Source organism: Mytilus edulis, chromosome 4 (genome assembly GCF_963676685.1).
Source record: "Mytilus edulis chromosome 4, xbMytEdul2.2, whole genome shotgun sequence".
In the NCBI taxonomy this organism is placed as follows: Eukaryota; Metazoa; Mollusca; class Bivalvia; order Mytilida; family Mytilidae; genus Mytilus; species Mytilus edulis.
The window spans coordinates 73,444,818-73,463,977 of NC_092347.1; the positions used below are offsets into that span (position 1 = coordinate 73,444,818).

A 19,160-nucleotide genomic window follows, 5' to 3' on the forward strand; every position below is an offset into this window, starting at 1 on the left:
ATTTTTTCCAAAAAATATTTTGAGGGCATTTATGGTTGGATTTTTATCAACAAGGCCTTAAAAGACGTAGAATTGTCGAAAGTATGTTTTCCAATCAGCAATGATCAGGGTCCCACAGGAGGCATTTACAATTACCAATTATGATAGTATAAGCAACAAACATGAGACATGTGCAATGTACAGTATATAACGTGACAGATATTATAATAGACAAATAAAAATAGCATTAATAACAAAAATACATTAAAAATACTTTTTTTTTTCCTTCCTTCCTTTCTACCAGTATTATTTCTATGTCAAGCTGTGCACAAATAAAAAAATATTAATAATAAAGTTTAAACAGACTTAAATTGCAGACTTTGGCAAAACCACAATATCCAATATCCACAAAAAATGCAAGATTTCTGCTCAATTCATGAAAAAAATTGGTACCAACATAATCAGACATGATATCTAGACAGGAACATGAACATGTATGCAACATTCAAATTTGAGTTTTTTGTCTGTACTATTGTTGTCTCTCTTCCACTTTTGAGGGCCAGGACTTTTATGGCAAAATGGTAAAAGTAGTCAAACTACCAAATCACTTTCCTTACGACACTGGGGTGGTGCACGTAAGTTCAAATTCAGCACAGGACAGGTGCACTCAACACGAATCTAAATCGACTATGATAATGTAAGAGTCCCTACTAAAGGTCTGTGGTTATCTCCCGGCGCTCCGGCTTCCTCCACCAATAAAAACTGATAACTAAGAAATATCACAATGATATAGAAAGTAGGGCCAAAAACATGATTCAATCGATCAATCCACTTTTGAGTTTTGTTTCTCTCTTTTGTATCTGCTGCTTCTTTTAGAAGTTTGTATCATGTTCAAATTCACATCCATTTCTTTCAGTAGTATGGCAGGGTTCTGTAAAACAAAACAAAAAATATGGTTTAAAAATCTTTTTTAAATATTTATGTCAATCTGGTTTATGTTCAAGTGAGTGTCAATCAACAAGTGAGCACTTTATAAATAATTACACCAAGATGTAATTACATGTACATGTATATGAAATTGGATACCCTGCATACATGTACATGTATATCATGTGTTTTAATAACATGAACAAATTGCTGTATTACCCCCTCCTGAATTATTGAAAACAAACATTCTACAAGGCCTTAAAAGACGTAGAATTGTCGAAAGTATGTTTGGTTATTTGGTAATAGTTTTGTCTTCAAGTGTTTTTGTTTTCTCTTGATGTGAACACATACAATAATTTTTTATAATTTAATTTGGTTGAATATATATGCGAATTTCTGAACAGAAAATAATATTTGTGTTTATTACATTGGTTGCTATAAATTACATTGATTTCCCAGTTAGATAAAAACCGATAATTTCACATGTTATTTCACTCTCTGACGTCATACAACAATAGTCGTTGTCAAGACGTCGATAACGTCGGATTAAAACAAATTGTGAATGCGTAGGAAAAACATATAGTTCCTTACATTTTCTACATTAATTCCATAAAAAAAGCCATTAGCCAATGTAATAAAAAGTATAACTAATCGCCGTATTTGAATATCAAAAATAAGACAACTTGTGACCGAACGCCGCTATGTATTAAACTCGTGCTGCGCACTCGTTTAATGACCCCCCCCCCCCCTCTTTAATCCATGCGTCGTTCGGTCACGCGTTGTCTTATTTTTGATATTCAAATACGGCGATTAGTTATACTATAATTATCTTGCGAAAAAATGAAAATGATCCAGAAAATAAATATAAACAAATAAACAAATAAACCTGTGACAATTCTGCTTCTATTGGTACCAAGTTGCTTAAAATCAAACAAAAATCGACCCCAGAATGTTTTTTTGAAAAAATGTAGTTTTATATACAATATATCGCAAAAAAATCTCAAGTGACGAATACTTTTGGCCACCCTATAATATATACGTGATATGTGTATTTTCCCCATCTTAATTTCAAAATAATGAGGTGAGTTTGATATGATTGTCAATGAACTTCAATGAAGCCAATAAAAGTAATGAACGAACGAATGAATGAATATTCTATTGCAGAATCAAACATAATACTACAACAAAATAGGATAATATATAAAGTAAGCTGATAACAAAATAATAAAGTCATAACAAGAACAGAACTACAACTGTATTAAAATTTACATAAATTTTCGGTTAACTTGAATTCTTCAAGTCTCAATTAGCTAGTTTGCAAAAGAAATACAAGCTTTCTAAGTTTTGGCAATGAACAATAATATAGTTTGGTAAGAACTGTAGCCTCAATTGTGTTCAATTACCTAAATGCGGGACATATCAAGGATTTGTATAGATCTAACTATACAAATCCTTGGACATATACAATTAATACAAACAATACATGTAATGAATTTATACGCATTTTCTATAAAGATATGGCATTAATTATATATTAGTTGGGGATTTTTTTTCGACTAATGTCCCTATGGGTTTGATCATGCACGGGCACTTGTCTGAAAAAAAATTATATCTTCAGAGATCAGTTTTAAATTTCCCGCAAAGTTTACTTTCTTTATCAACAATCAGCCAATGAAAGTTGATGTTACAATCAGACGAAAGTAACAAGGAACTTATAAATAAACATTGAAGAAATATGAAGTATAACTTTTAAGTGCTATAAGTACTAATTTCCTGACAATGTTAGCAGGAAACAGAGGACAAGATGGGTTTTATGAGTCAAACAGCGGAGGTTTCTCCTCGGATGTACTGCCTAAAACAAAGCCAAAACGCAACCAAAACACTCGGAGAGCTATCAAAGACACGCGAACGTCAGAGAAAGCACTCCAAGGAATGGGAAATAATGGAGGCAAATTATCAGAGATAAATTTTGATTCCAATAGTGATGACAATTCCGTAAAATGTTCTGGGAAGGTTAAGAGAGGAAAAGAAATAAATTCAAACAGTCAGGTATGAACTTTGATGTGCATCCCCCTTTTTTCTGTGCATAACCTCATGTCATGTGCATATAACGCGTACTAATAACCTACGTTCCACAGAATGGGTAACCTGGCATCCTGACACAGTCTTATACTTTGTCGATCTACTGTTGAGCATTAAGCCAGGATCCCAGGCAAAGGAATTATGGTGGGGTGTATACCTGTATACTAGTAGTATCCTCACTTTTAACAGTTAAGAAGTAATATACAATGTAGAAATGTGATGATTTTTTTTTTATATTTTCAGAGGTTCAATACAATAATTGATTATGAATAACTTATAAAGGTTCATTTAATTCATTGTTGTATAATTTCAAACAACTTTCCATAAGTCCAAATTTGAAATATTCTGCACAGAAAATTTTCCTTTTTTGGCTTTTAGTTTTTAGGCTGTAAGGCTTAGGACTACAAATATTTTATAAGTTGTACAACATGTATGAAGCAGAGTACATATAAACCACAATTACAAATTTTCTATCATCTTCTATATGCAGACTTTGGCAAAACCACAAATTCCAATATCCACAAAAAATACAAAACTTCTCCTCAATCCATGAACAAATCTAGACATGAACAATCAACATGAACATGTATGCAACATTCAAATTTGAGTTTTTTGTCTGTGTTTTTGTTGTCTCTCTTCTACTTTTGAGGGCCAGGGCTTCTATGGCCGAATGGTCTAAGTAGTCAAACTACTAAATCACTAGCCTGTCAACACTGAGGTTGTGAGTTCAAATCCTGCACAGGACAGGTGCACTCTACTCCATTCTTTAAATAATCGACGAAGATTGTCAGTTATCCTACAGAAGGTTAGTTGTTCTCTCCAGGCACTCCTGGTGCTTCCTCCACCAATGAAAACTTATCTCTAAGATATAGCCAAATTATTTTGACAGTAGTACCAAAAAATATGATTCAATCATTCAATCCACTTTTGAGTTTTGTTTCTCTCTTTTGTATCTGTTGCTTCTTTTAAAAGTTCGTATCATGTTCACATCCATTTCATTGAGTAGTATATACAATGTATGGTACAGGGTGCTGCAAAACAGACAAAACCCATGGTTTAACAATCTTATCGAAATATGTATGTCAATCTGGTGAATGTTCAAGTGGAGTCTGTCAATCAACAAGTGAGAACCTAAATTTATGAATTATTATACACCAAGATGTCCTTAAATGTATATATATATGAAACTGGATACCCTGCATACATGTACAGATATATCATGTGTTTTAATAACATTTGAACAAATTGCTGTAATTCCCCCTCCTAAATTATCATGATTATTGAAAACAATCATTCTACCAAAAAATGTAAGTTGAGAATGATATCCTGGTGTAAATTAGATACATGTACATTTGAACACCAATTTAAGCTAAAGACATTAAAAGATGTATCTGAAATACATGTATCTATTGATGTCTGGGATTGGAAAGATTTTTCTGCGTTGCTGATAAAAACATATGTATACATTTATTATGTAATATTATCATGATTACATGTATCACTAAATATTATGTGCAGTAAGACTCCACCACTAATTTTTGAATTTCTACTTAAATATCTGAATATATATGTAGATACAAACATGACCTTTACATTTTGTACATGACTTGTAATAATCTGACAAGAAGTTGAAAAATGCAAAATCTTGTTATCACAGTATCCTTGTGACTTATGGTCAATTAAAAATCAGCCTAAAACATATAATTTTTAGGCACTAAAAATTAGGGTACATGTAGTTAGGGTTAGCAGAAAGGTAATGAGAAAGGGGACCTTTGAATTTTGGTTCAATATGCATAGGTGTTAGTACTACATGTAGGTACAGGGGGGAACACTAGAAGAGTATGATCAACTAATTATAAGGAATAATGTTTTTGCTGAATAGAGCTGGTGACCTCCAGCAGGTTTTACTGTATAAATGTTACAGATAAATTGCTGATAAAATCTGTGGATAATTCAAGGTCAACCAACAATCAAAATTATTGAGGAAGTTCAGGTCTCATTGGCACTCTTACCACATCTTCGTATTTTCATATTTAATATAAAATTACATTGTTCTAGAAAATAAAAATTGTTCAACGTTTTACAAATTTAAAAGCTTGTGTATTACATACATACAATGTATTAGAACTGCTATTAGTTTAAGCCAAGGGGGCATTGTTCCTTCTTCCTTGTATGAATAGGCTAACATATATCATGTATATATATTTGTTTTATCTCAATAATGGAGACAGCATGATTTTAAGTCATAATTTCACCCCCAGAATTTGAAAATCAAACATCAAATGAAATTCTAAAAAATATAGGTTAACCAAACAGTCAGATATACATGTATCATGATAATATTACATCATATGAGTGTTTACATATTTAAATTTTTGTTAAGGTTTCAAACTAAATCACCAAAGCCACAATCTTTAACTCCTTTAATCTTAACATTATAGTAACTTGAGAGAGAGAGAAAAAAATAAAATTATATCCATACATGTACTTTGCTTTGTTTAAGTTCTGGACCATATGAGTGTTTGGACCATACCCGTATGGTCATGACAATATGTGTATACTCATACGGTCTGACCATACACGTATGCTCCGACCGGACGTGTATTAATACCCATATGGTCATGAACATACACGTATGGTCCAAATACTCATATGGTCTGGAACCTTTACATACATGTATTAATGTGTGCACATTTATGTATTGAAAGTCCTATGACAATGAAACGTGGTAAAAAGGACTTGGGAACTTCTTCATCAGTTTTACTTTACAACACAACTTTGGCTGGCCTTAATTCATACAGTACTTCATCCTAGAATGATAAAAAGCCTGGTCCGATTCCTGTCTGGGATGAAAATGTCAGGGACTGAATTTTCGGCTCTCCCTTGACACCATTTATGAGTATGGTCTTGAGAAAACGATGATAGTTCGTCGGAAGGGGACATTAAATGGCTGACCTGTGTTAAGATAGAGCCATATCTCTCGCACGTTAAAGACACCCTTGTAGATTTCGAAAAAGAGCAGGCTAATGCCGCTACAAGGCAGCACTCGCACCGGCAAAGTGGAAAGGGATTAATATAAGTTGCAAAACTTGTTTCCCAATACACTATAAACTAAAAAGCCTGTTCATAAAGACTTTTTCATAACATAAAAATTCCTTAAAAAACAGTATTAATATTAACCCAATGTCTTGTATTTCATTCAGAAGATACTAATTTTTTTTCGGTTAAAGAAACATTGTATTTTTGTTAATACTGGATTTCATTGTTAAATGCAAACTTTACATGTACCTTACATGTGTATAAACCTATAGGAAATTAATACTTTTTTGGACATTTGAATTCATAGTTACACATGAATCATAGAAAATTGGTAACCAAAAAATAATAATGAATCCAGAGTAAGTGATAAACTGATTTTTATGACATTAAGTTTTTGCCAGCTACTACAGTAAGCTATGAGGAGCTGGATGGTGTTGACAGAATTAAAAGTAATAGGCAAACAGTATACAGAATAAAGAGCAAAGCAAATTAAAGAAAAGAGAAAAAGATAATAAACAACAGTGAATATTCTAAGGTGTTAAAATATAAAGAATGAAGAATAAGGGTCAAAATGAAAATGAGAAGGGAAGAATGGTCTAAAAAATTAAAGAATAAAGTAGTTCAAGACTGCCCTCCCTTTGTCTCCATTCCAGGCCATCAGTTATTGCCTGCCACCATAACAAGAAGTGCAAAGGACTAAATAGTGGGTATATTGCCATGATTCGGTAATAAGAAATTGCTAAATCCACCATGTTAATTAAGCATGTCATAAAGAGACCTATCCATCAGTCGGATTTCTCTGTATTTACTTACATTACATGGAATTTAAGTACTTTAAAATAAATCATGTGCATCATTCTTTTAGATGTATATATGTACATCCTTTTATATTTCTAAATATACATGTTCAGGTGCAGGATAATATCCTGTTAATGCAAACTGATGGATAAGGTTATAAACTGACTGTATTTAAATGTTTTAAATGTGGGCGGCTAGTATAATGATATATGGTTTTAACTTTATAAAATTTTGTAGAAGCATTGAGTTCAGTTTATAAGTGCTTTTCCTATAAGATACTGTTCTTATCATGATCATAAAGTTTAAAGTGCTACTTGAGTGTGGCATGATTAAAAATATCTTATTATATACCTTGTGGGATATCCATCCATAAATTAAATCAAATCAAAAGTACATGTAATAAGTCCCTCACATGTTGTTAGTTCAACAAATCTATTAAATACTTTAACAATGCCATATCTAATCTTCTCCATTTTCAATTTGTGAAAGCATTTATATTAGGTAGAGTCTACTGTATATAATGGAATTGTTATCAATTGTCAGGTTCAGGGCCTTTTATAGCTAACAGGGCAGTATGGTCTTTACTCATTGTTTAAAGCCATTCTGTGATGTATAAGCCATTTGGTCTATATATTTTAATTATTTATATAACACTTAAAAAAGGCCATGCAGACCATGATCTGTATTTATTATTTTTAAATATTTACAATTTTACTGCTAAAAGTAAGATCAAATCAGGAAACATGAAAAGGTTTTATTATAGCTAGGACATTTTGTTTTGGGGTAAACTTGCACAAAATCAAAACGCTATGGTACTGATTATATTGATATCTTCCAAGATAAATAAAATAATTTGAAAATGTCTTTAGATTTGAAATCCCCTTTCTCCCTGTTCTGTTATTTTTATACACAAACATTGAGTTTTAAATAAATTTAAAATGACAGTTCAAACGTTTTAATCTATTAATGAAGTGGAAAATAATTGTTATCTCCCTTAGAATATAAAGTTATCTGTATTTTTACACATGTATCTTTATTCATGTGAGACACCGAAACAACTTTTATTAAAAACATTGAATTTAATGCATAAATTTGTCATTTCATGATGGAAAGATAAAGAAAAAGGATGAGGTTTTGCTTTAAAATAAAAACAATTTAGAACCACAATAGGAAGTTTGGAAAATGCAAAAGGCCTGTGCTACATTGATTTGCAAGAAATTTAAAGGGGGAAATACTGTAATTGAAAGCAAGTGTCTTTCGGACATTATCACTGCATAGTGTAGACACACAAGCAAGGGTTAAATGAATGAATATTTGTTATGGAAGAAATAAAAACATCTGCAGGTTACTTCTAAAAAATTAAAGAAGAGATTGATATCTGCATCAAATTTTTGGGATTATCAAAGCTAAAAGTACGTCAGTACATTGATTTAATTAAGATTGACACTTAAAACAACTAAAAGTGAAACAATAAAAAATTTTTTCATAAGTTTATATAAGTGTTCTTGAAGTATCTGGGAAGTTTTGCTATCATTTGGCAATTGCGTCAGCGCTTTTACTACGTTTTTTTTTTTTTATACATGAACAGACTCAATCACCTCAAGGGTTTCTCGATTCAAAATGATATCAAGTATATCGGATGATGCATGCTTTAACTTGTGAAGAACTTTTTATGTGACAGTTAATTACATATACATGCATGGACACTTTGTACGCTTATCAAGCACCTAAGGGCTGTTAAAGTTATCAATTGCAACTGATTCAAATGATTGTACCAATTTTGTAATAAACCATAAAGAAAAATTATGAGTAATACATATCCGACTAGCAAATGTTTGTATCATTCAGAAAATAATAAGTAAATACATGTACATATAAAAAAAACACATCCTGATTTCCTTATAAATGTATATGCAAATACATGCACATGTATAATGTTTAAAAATTTTTTTTAGAATCACTATTACCGGTAAATTGTTAATTGAGTACTCATTGACATAATCTACAAAATAATCTTACCTACATAGAAGTGAATAGGTTTACAATAGTATAACATTGATCATTTCCTCTCCCGGATGGGAAACCCAAAATAATTAAAGCTTTCTTTTTCCTGTTTTAAAAACAGGAGTATCTGAATGTATGAGAAAACGATGTAAACAAAATATTCGTTTGAATTAAAAGTTAGTACTTGAAATCTTGATTTGTGAATATTTGCTTAGTCAGTATTTTTGTAGTGATTTATTATAAACATGTGTTTTCTCCCTAATTACTGGATGTTAGGCTACTTCTAGTAATACAAAACCACAAAGAAAATGACATCATAATAAATTGAAGGAAAAACAAATTGGCGATATCCTGTCGTTATTGTATCTTAAAGACAGCTTTGAGGAAAGAAAAATACTTTTAAATTAAATAGTGAATTTTCAAGAAAAACTGCAGTAAAACTTTGCACATATTGCTGGACTTAAACATGTTAGAATTGGATTCTTATTGCTACAAATTGGAGTATTTGTAATTTGAGTGTAAAATGTACTTTTTTCAACAAATGTTATTGTAACTAAAAGGAAATAGATTACATTCTGCTTCCTTGAAATACAAACTTGCATGACTTGTGCAACTGTGAATCCAGGAATGGATATATACTTTCACCATTTATAAATGCACTTTGAAGATCTGAATTTTATTCAGTGAATGAAGGGAAAACAAGGAATTCTCAAAAGGAATAATAGTTGACCTTCATTTTAAGACTTTTTATGCATCATTGAGCTATGAATGAGGAGGACCAGGTATGTTTATGGACCAAACCTTACAGATTGGTCCCAGAATTTCAGAACATAAGGGGAGGGGGAGGGCAGAATATAGAATAACTGTTCTATAACTATAATTTGTTAAATTCAATGCCGTCTCCAGAAATTTTTAAAAGGTGGAGGGGGACACTGACTGCATAAGAGGGGCCCTCTCTAGCAATGTTTCATTGATTCCCTATATAATCAACCAATTTTTTCCTACAAGGTGGGGGTGGCTAGGCACCCACTTAATCCACCCCTGCAAATAGCCATGACAAATTGGGTATTTTCTGTTCCCTTTATTCACTAAAGTTTATTCATTTCTATGATTTGTAAGCTAACATTAAAAGGCCTTTTGGTGTTCTGATGAAAATGAGGTGTATGGGTACAAGCAGTTAACCTGCCATTGTATAAAAGTCATGGTCAAATTTTACAGAGGAAACCTATTTTTGTGTAATTGATAATTTTGCAGTTTTATTTTGTTGGCCTTTGCTAATTGGTCAATGAATTGAATAGTCCGAAGGTGGCATCTGCCTAGTAGTCAGGAAATATGTACTGGCTTGATTAAGTGATTCATTTTGGTCCCAGTAATGTTTTTATTCTTTATTTGTTTCCTTGTACCTGATTCAGATTTTAAACCATCTAAAATCCATCATTAATTTGTGTCAGGGACATTTTTTTTAGATATAATCTTAATCAAGATATAAACAACAATATATAGTTTAGGAAAATATTTATCGGTTTTGTGTGTGTGTGTGCTGAAATTGATAACATATATATTCATGAATTTATACATTCAATTTAAAAGAAAAATAAAGGATGTTGACAATGGAATAGGAATTAGTAATATTATAATAAGGAGATGTGGTACGATTGCCAATGAGACAACAATCCACCAGGACTAGTTCAAATGAAGGGGATGTAAGCAAATATAGGCAAACGTTATAAACCACCTTCAATAATGAGAAAAACCTATACAGGATGGTTGGCCCTGACATGAAAAATATGAAAGAATTCAATTCAGAAACCTAACAGGCTTATTTATAACAAAACAATTTATGACAGACCAACAAAAACCACTGAACTACAGGCTCCTAACTTGGGACCCGAACATAAAGAATGTGGCCCCTAATCTGGGACAGTGGTGTAAAACATAAGAACAACTATAATAATCAGTGGAAAAAGGCTGAGCTTATCAGATGGATAAAAATCAATACACATCTAACAAAAACACTGAGTTGACTGTTTGTGGACAATCATTTTTAAAAGGGTGATTCCCCACCCTTGATGAAAAAAGGGGGGAGGGGGTCCAACTACATGTCCCCATTCAGATGCATTGATTGAGGTCTATAACTTGAATTTTATCTGCTTCTCTGAATATGTCAGAAACAAGACATAGTGCAATTTGAGTATTGAATTTCATCAGGTTTGTTAACATTTTAACAATAAGGGTGATTAGTTTTTTTTATAAGCAAAAAATAAAGATGTAATATTGTACATCAAATTTTATGTATTTTGTCTATTCTCAGTACGCGTAACCTTGTACCCACGAAAGGTTACAGTAGATCCCCAAAATATTCTTTTTTATAAATGAACTAACTAATAGTCAAGTGACTTACACTCAATCTTATATGACGTTCAGGAAATTGGTTCGTACTGTAACCATATATATATATATATAGATTCTAAAAAGGAAATTGATATATTATTTAAAATTTGTTCAGAATCATTACTTATTGAAGGAAGGATACAATCTTAATTTTATGTGAAGGATGTACAAAATGTCATTTCAGATTCAGTTGGGGGATTATTGTTTACCCCCTGACAAAAAGGAGGAGACACTTGGTGGAATAGCCTCCAGTAGGACAACAGAATATGCAGATCCATATGAAACAAAACAGATGTTAGAAGGTATTTATCTTACATTTTATTACTGTAAATTCGGAAATTATTGCCAGCATTTATTAGTTTCTTTGTAGAACTGTATAAAAAAGTTGAGCTTTGAATTCAAAGCTTCATGATAATTAATTTATATTGTTTCAAGGGTAAACAAATTTTTTGAGAAAGTTGGAACCTACTTTGTGTAATCTAGGAGGTATTTAGTATGTCAATTTAATACTTCCATGATGTTTTTAACTCCTACATTTTTCCACCCAGGTCCCTGAAACTTCACAGGAAGATTGTGCACATGTGGAAGTTGTGCATCTGCTATTATAGAGTTGTTTGGGTATTAATTTCTCATTTTTCCAGTCTTTTTTCAGCAAAATTTATGAAACAGAATACAAGTTTTGTGTGACCATCTTTCAACCAAGATCCCTGAAACGTCACAGGAAGATTTGTCACCTAATGAAGTTGTGCACCTTTTATATTTCAAATATGTACATTTGTAAATATGCAGTATAGAGCAATCTCCTGGCCATTTGAGTCTTTGATCTATTTTTGTAAATCTTGTACCTTATAAATCAATTGTAAAATTATCTCACATCACATGCTGAAGCTTGATGGTTAGCCTGAGGCAATGATCCCCACAAAAAAGCATACATATACCTATTTATAAATAGAAAATGGTGTAGTACATGTACCATTCAACAATCTTTTTTATCTAAATCTTAGCTTATTTCTGGGTAATTATAAGAGACTAAGAGTGCATAATTTGTCTTTAACTTTTATTGCATTTTATTCTGATTTGTTTAATCAAGTAACAGGATTGCATGGACATAAACATTTTTTATAGACTGCCTTATAATGTGATGGCATTGTACACGTGGCATTGGTTGATTGTCAACTGAAGGCAATTGGTTTTCCAGACAATAACTTGATTATAATAGAGGTGTATGAATCACTATAAAATTGTACCACAAAGTTATATACCACAACAGGAAGGTTGGGACAGAATTATGGAGGTTATGGCCTGAACAGATTAGGAATAAGGGGGCAAAAAACTTAGATTTCTTTTTTTTTAGGTCATTTAAATTAAACTGGTGTACAATGTATATACCGTAGTTTAAATAGTGTATGGATCTCTATGAAATTGCTACATGAAATTTTAAGAAATTATACAGGGGAAATAAATAATGGTACAGCAATAGTTTGCGCCAAAAACTTTTTAATCTACTAGTCCAGACACTTAATATCATCAAACTTGTCCCTATATGACTATATAAAATTTTGAAAATTTTTACTAGTCTGAATCAATATTTACTGGTCTAGGGCATCGGACATGGGGCTAAGGGTGCAGACTGCAGTGAGCAAGTGTCTTTTATACAGTCACTTAATAGTGTAAACACAAGCACATTCCCCATTTCTGTTCTCAATTTTATAGACTTTAATTTTTTTTACCTGTTGTTTTTTTTTTACATCTACCACATTACCACCAAAGGGTCCAAATTGTTCGCATTCAACAAAAATTGAATAATGGGGTACCTTTGTATGCTAATCTAACCATGTATTTGGATTTCGGGCCCTGTTGTCAATTGAGGTCTAATGGAGATTTGAACAAAATAAAAAAAAGCACATGTTGAAATGAAAAACATTTAACCAAACTATCATGAACAGAAGAGACATCAAGGAATAAGCCAATAATTGTCTCTCAGATTGTACTAAGTTTCTACAGTCAGAATGATAAACAGTAATATATTGCACAAAAAGAAGGGTAGAAACATATCTCAAAATATTTTCAATGACTGTCAATTTTCTCAGTCAGTTAGATGCTACATTAATATGAAAAATTCCTTTGATGTATTGTTGTGTGTATGCATGGCAGGCAGTGACTTTAGGCATTGTTGGTCATATGCCAGGCTTAACCTAAATGCCTCATTTGGGATGAAAGGGTTAAGAAAACATTAGGTATATTTATAATGGAAATTAAAAATTATTCCACTATTTCACAACCCCATATGATGCAGAATTTGAATATAGTTGTCATACCTTTAACATGTTTAAATTTGAATTAATTCCTTAAAAATCAAGGAGATTTTTTAGATAGCTCTCAGAGAAAAAATGTCTACAGTGCTTTTTCTATTGCTTCAAAGGAGTGGAGGCATGCTGATTCAGGCAGTGGCTTCAACAATGTATAAATAAGTTTGTTATTAGGTCATTTCAATGGAGATTATTTGGCAGTACCCCGTCATCCATTACATGGTTTATTGACTTGAAACTTGCTTATTAAAAAGAAGATGTGGTATGATTGCCTATGAGACATCTCTCCACAAAGACCAAATGACATAGAAATTATAGATCACTGTTGCATGTATTCGATTGTGATTAAGTCAGTTTAAGAGGAACCATTAGTGGTAGGTACATGATATTTGGTATGCAGTTGTACTAAAAGTGTTGGTAGACCCCATATCAATGGAGATTACTTTGTCCAGCCCCCTCAGTCATGGTCTATTATTGACTTTGTAACTTTCACATAGTTTATATATTACAGATCAGTTTAAGGGAAACTATTAGTGGTAGATTGTTTATCTCCCACTCATTCATCTTTCATTGACTTTGAATATTTTGCATTACACATATTTACATTTTAAAGTTTGTGACTAGGTCAGTTTAAGATGAACATCTGATATTAACGAAGTCAATGATATAAGGTATGCAGTTGTATTGGCATTTGCAAATCTCATTTCCTTGAGAATTATATGGCTTGAATCCCTCATTAATGTTTTTGAAACTTTTCAATACATTTAGGGGAACATTTTTTGGAGTAAAAATCCTTAAAATGGTCCAAAATTTCATAAAAAAGGGAAAGTTGAGTATTCCTTTTTATGTTCAGGGTTGTTTGAGTTGACTATTTGATCTTGAAAATGCATAAAGAAATACAAAAATTAGGCATCCTCTTGCTTCGTTTTCTATAAATTCATGCTACATTTTTATATAATTAGTTTTAAAACTCACAGTACTAAAAATAAAATATATGGGTCAAGTTCAATACTTTTCTCATGAGTCAGTGTAAGAATGAGTTTGTGTGTTTGAATAACACTTGACAGACTTAACAAAGGGATCTTAAAAATGCATAACTTCTAATATAGGGACATAATTTTCAGAGAGTAGAATTCTGATTTAAATCATAGTAGTTCAACTGAATAATTTGGAACTAAAGAAAAGTTTTTGGATACAGAAAACACAAGAAAAATTTAAAGGTCCTGGACAAAAAGTAATTTTATACCTCTAAAAAAGAAAGATACTTTTTTTATAAATTCAGTTAGTACTAAACAAGGGCTTTTAATTTTTTTTAGTTTAATTTAATACAGTAGTGTCAGCTATAGTAAAGTGAAGATACAGTTGTTTTAAATTGTTGACTAAGGGAGATAACTGGAGTTTGATATGAGGAACAGTAAAACATGGGGATTCAGTTTAATATTTCTTTTTGCTGGTGTTTAGTAAATCACTGTCTTAGGTTAGGGGGAGTTGAGCACTCACAAATATGTTTAACCCCGCCACATTCTTTATGTGCCCGACTTAAGTCTTAAGTAGTTCAGTTGTTGTCATAATGGTTACTGTCTGTAATATTTGGTTTTTTTTTTTGTATAAAACTGTTTTGTTATTAATTAGGTAGTTAATTTTCTAAATTGAATAGTTTTATATTTTTCATGTCAGACCCTTTTATAGCCAACTATCATGACTATACACATATTGTGCAGACCAATTAATTAAATCCGAGTTAGTACAAATGTAGAGTGGGGTGCGCCGGGGACACAATTTCGCCGTTTTATAATTTGGAGTTGTAAATACTTCAAAAGATGGCTGAAATGGAAGAAATATGCCGGTAACTAAGATTTTTATAACAAACATGATTTTCTTTTAAACTACGACAAAATTGCGGCACTTACCGCAAAGGACCGAAAAACGGATAACGATTTTCGACCAATTTTCTGAATGAATAACACGATTTCAAAGAAGTATTTCTTAGTAAATCTTTGACTGATTGCCCTAAATTTCAGTTCTGTACACCTTTAAAATGTCTGCCATCGCCATCTATAATGAAATTGATTTGAAAAATATTGTTTAAAGCTGCAGTTATTTGGGTTAAAATAGATGTATAAAAACGGCAAATATGTGTCCCCCATTGACAAAACATCAGGCAATTTCAAACACCCTTTAATCTAACTTTTCAGATGATTATTATTTTCAAACAAACACGTTTTCAAGCTTAAGAATATTTTGCATTTGAAGTTATCTTCATATAGAAATATCAGTATACTTCAAAGGCATATAGACCTGAACATAAACTGTGGAAAACATGGAAAGATATGGCAAAAATGATCACCCCACTCTAGTACATTTACTGACATGAAAACTCATAAAATATTACCTATTAAAAATTCATATAAATTGGGAACTCATAGTGTTAGCAATTATGCTAACATGATACATAAAAAAAATTAAAAAATCAGATTATGTGGAACTAATATATATATACATCTTATAGATTCCTCCTCCTTAGATTTTGTAATTCATGTTTGCCCCTGGCAATTGAAAGCCTGACAAATATTGTGAATGGGCATATATCTATTGTTGAAGATTGTATGTTGACCTTGACATGTAAATCAGATTTCCTTTTTTAACATGGTCAAATGCAAGATCAAGAGGTCAGAAGGAAATATTTTGTGATAGTTTACTTACAATCAAGTTAGCTGCACAATGTAGCATGCTTTATATAAAATCCTATGGATTTTTTCTCTGAAAATATTTGGTCAATTCAAAAGAAATTAAGTGCAAGCCTTTAGGAACTTCTTTATTTAATTTATTTTTTTAGAAATTCCAGTCTAATTTTAAATCTAACAAGAAAAGATGCATATTTTTATAATTGAATTAAATTGGCTTTAATAAGTACATAATTATAAGTAAATCAAGAACCAACCTTTTATAATCAGGAATTCCCTCCTTGAAAGAAAGTTATTGTTGAAAGTTGTTGACAGTATTATTCATTTCCGAGACATGACATACAAGTACGCCTTGGGCAATAATATCACAACTGTTTTGGTTCTATTAAGGTTAAACAAGAATTACGTATTAGTGGTGTTTTTAATATAACTTTATGACCAAGGGATTGTTATATTAAGTGCAAGCGGAAAAGTATGAATTGTTATTTATTAGAAGTAGGCACTGCATGATGTAAACAAATAGACTATTATATATATATATAGCTTTACTTTAATATTTGGATTATAAGTGGATTGTTTATCAACAATTTGTTTTGTTTACAGAAATCAGAGGTTTGTATTGAGTTTTAAAATTTACTTTATCAGCATTAATTCATCTTTCTTCCTAAATAATCCAAAAAATTTAAAAAAGCCTTGAATAATCCAGTAGCTCGAATTCTTTCCACTAATGAGTGATTATGGAAGGGATGGGTTTGCCCTTCTTATAACTCAGTTATATGTTATATAACACCTGAGATCACCCCTAGTTTTGGTGGGGTTCGTGTTGTTTATTCTTTATAGTTTTGTATGTTGTGTCATGTGTACTATTGTTTTTCTGTTTGTCTTTTTCATTTTTAGCCATGGCGTTGTCAGTTTGTTTTAGATTTATGAGTTTGACTGTCCCTTTGGTATCTTTCGTCCCTCTTTTATACACTTTTTTTTTAGATGTTTTCTCCACCTTTTTTTTAAATTTATTTTGTAATACTACTGTTCCTGCCGTTTGGAATTGTTGGCTGTACATGGTTTACCTTCCATTTCTATCCTTCCTTTAATCCCCTATTTGCTGTCATAATTTTAATTCCCAATTCCCTATGCTTTTAAAGAAGGGGTATAATGTATGTTCATTCTTTCTTATGTGTGTCTGTCTCAAGAAATTTTGTTGTATTGTTCTCAAGAACTTCATGTACAAATTGAGTTTACTGAAAATGGGTACTAGGCTTCAAGTTCATTTGAGCATTCTACAATTAGTGATGCATTTTCATATTTCATCAACACCCTTTACAAAATATATTCTTGCTCATAATGGTTGTGTATTATATAACAGTTTTGTCAAATTTTACTTGAAATACTTTCTGAAATTTGGTATCAAGCTTCATGTGAGCATATTGTACTGCTTGATGCCTTTTATTGCTTCTTAACTTCCTGCTAATTGAAAACTGTATAATTTCTTACAATATTTGCACATAATAATGGCCATGAATGAAAAGTTTTGTCAATTTTTTCTCAGGAACTACAAATTAGAACTTTCTTTATTTCGGCATTAAGCTTAATGTGGGCATGCTAATAGACCAGAAACATATAAAATATAATACTCTGAACAGACTAATGTTTTTCAATACATGGCTCATCAACTTCCTGTTCAGAGAATAATTAAGGGTATCATAAGTGAGCCATAGTTCAACTTGTTTACAAATTTTTAAGGATCTTGAAGATTTAGAGCTTTGACATATTGTATACACCATTATTACCAATCATTGAAGTCTGTCAGCAGACCAAAAATAATATGCTTGCTGTAATGGAAATAACTTACTGCAAATATATATTTAACAGACTGAAGATTCCAATGAATACATATAGAAAAAAAATAACTTATAATCAATTATGAAGGAAAAGAAAGTCTACTGGCTGAATAGAATACTGTGAATTCATTATTATTGGTTAAATACCAATTTTCATGGTTTACTTGGGCACAGGTGAACCATGAATTCTTGTAATTAGACATAATTTAAATAAAGAATTAAAATTAAAAATTAAATCTATAATGAAGTCATAAAAATGTGTATTTACTCCTTATCCTAGTTTATGACTCGATAAATACTTCCACCATGACTCCCAAACAAGTGTTGTTATAATATATCCTTCTAGTTTATCATCCATAATTAGAATTTTTATATGTACATGTACAAACATGCATTTCCTCCGAATTCAGTATTTTTGTGATTTGATTTCACTTTTTACATATAACTGAATTTTTACTCCAAAAAAATGACTTGTGTTTTAGAAAATAGGGGTTACTTTTCACATAAAATATTTAAATGTTTTTAATTTCTCACAATGGTCATTATGGATAAAGAAAAGATTAAAATGTAACATCCCATTATAATATATTTGTCCACTTGAGATCTTTATTATTGTAAACGCATTATTATGTATACACGTCTTTGCCCCAAGGACATGTAATATATTTTTTCCCCTTTGGGTGATATAAGTTTGATTAGTTACTAGCATCATAAATATTTTAATCATTGGTCATAATTTATAAGTGTATGGATGAATTTCCTTATGTACAAAATATACAGCTATTTTTACTTTTAACTTTTTTTCAATGATCCTAAGGTGAAATTTAAACAAAACATGACTTTTGTTAGACTATGATCAAGGTCTAGGATATCTATACAAACTTTATAAAGAAGAACAGGTAAACGTTTTGAGTTATTTAAACCATGAGGACATATTTTGAATTGTTTCCTTGTGTTGATCGGGGACAGGGAAGAAAATAGAGGTAATTTTGTCTCAGTATAATCCATATATTAAATTAATGGCATTAAGTTTAAGATAAAACAATAGGACAATCCGGAAATTGATAGTATTACTAAGAATGAATAATATGATGCCAATTGTTGGTAAA

The 19,160-nt window shown here is 31.2% G+C and overlaps 1 protein-coding gene across 2 annotated transcripts in view; it reads left to right on the plus strand.

Annotated features, from left to right (window-relative positions):
• The first annotated feature begins 2,579 nt into the window (after positions 1–2,579).
• The window catches only part of LOC139520459 (SH2 domain-containing adapter protein F-like), a 28,714-nt gene continuing 12,133 nt past the window's right edge, over positions 2,580–19,160 (plus strand). Inside the window, exons 1-2 of one of the 2 annotated variants that reach the window (XM_071313067.1) lie at positions 2,580–2,955; positions 11,405–11,522. In XM_071313067.1, the coding sequence (XP_071169168.1) occupies positions 2,686–2,955; positions 11,405–11,522 (388 nt within the window). In that variant the 5' untranslated portion in view covers positions 2,580–2,685. Of the gene's footprint in view, positions 2,956–8,775; positions 9,612–11,404; positions 11,523–19,160 lie in introns of those variants that run through there. The other variant, XM_071313068.1, reaches the window with a different exon arrangement.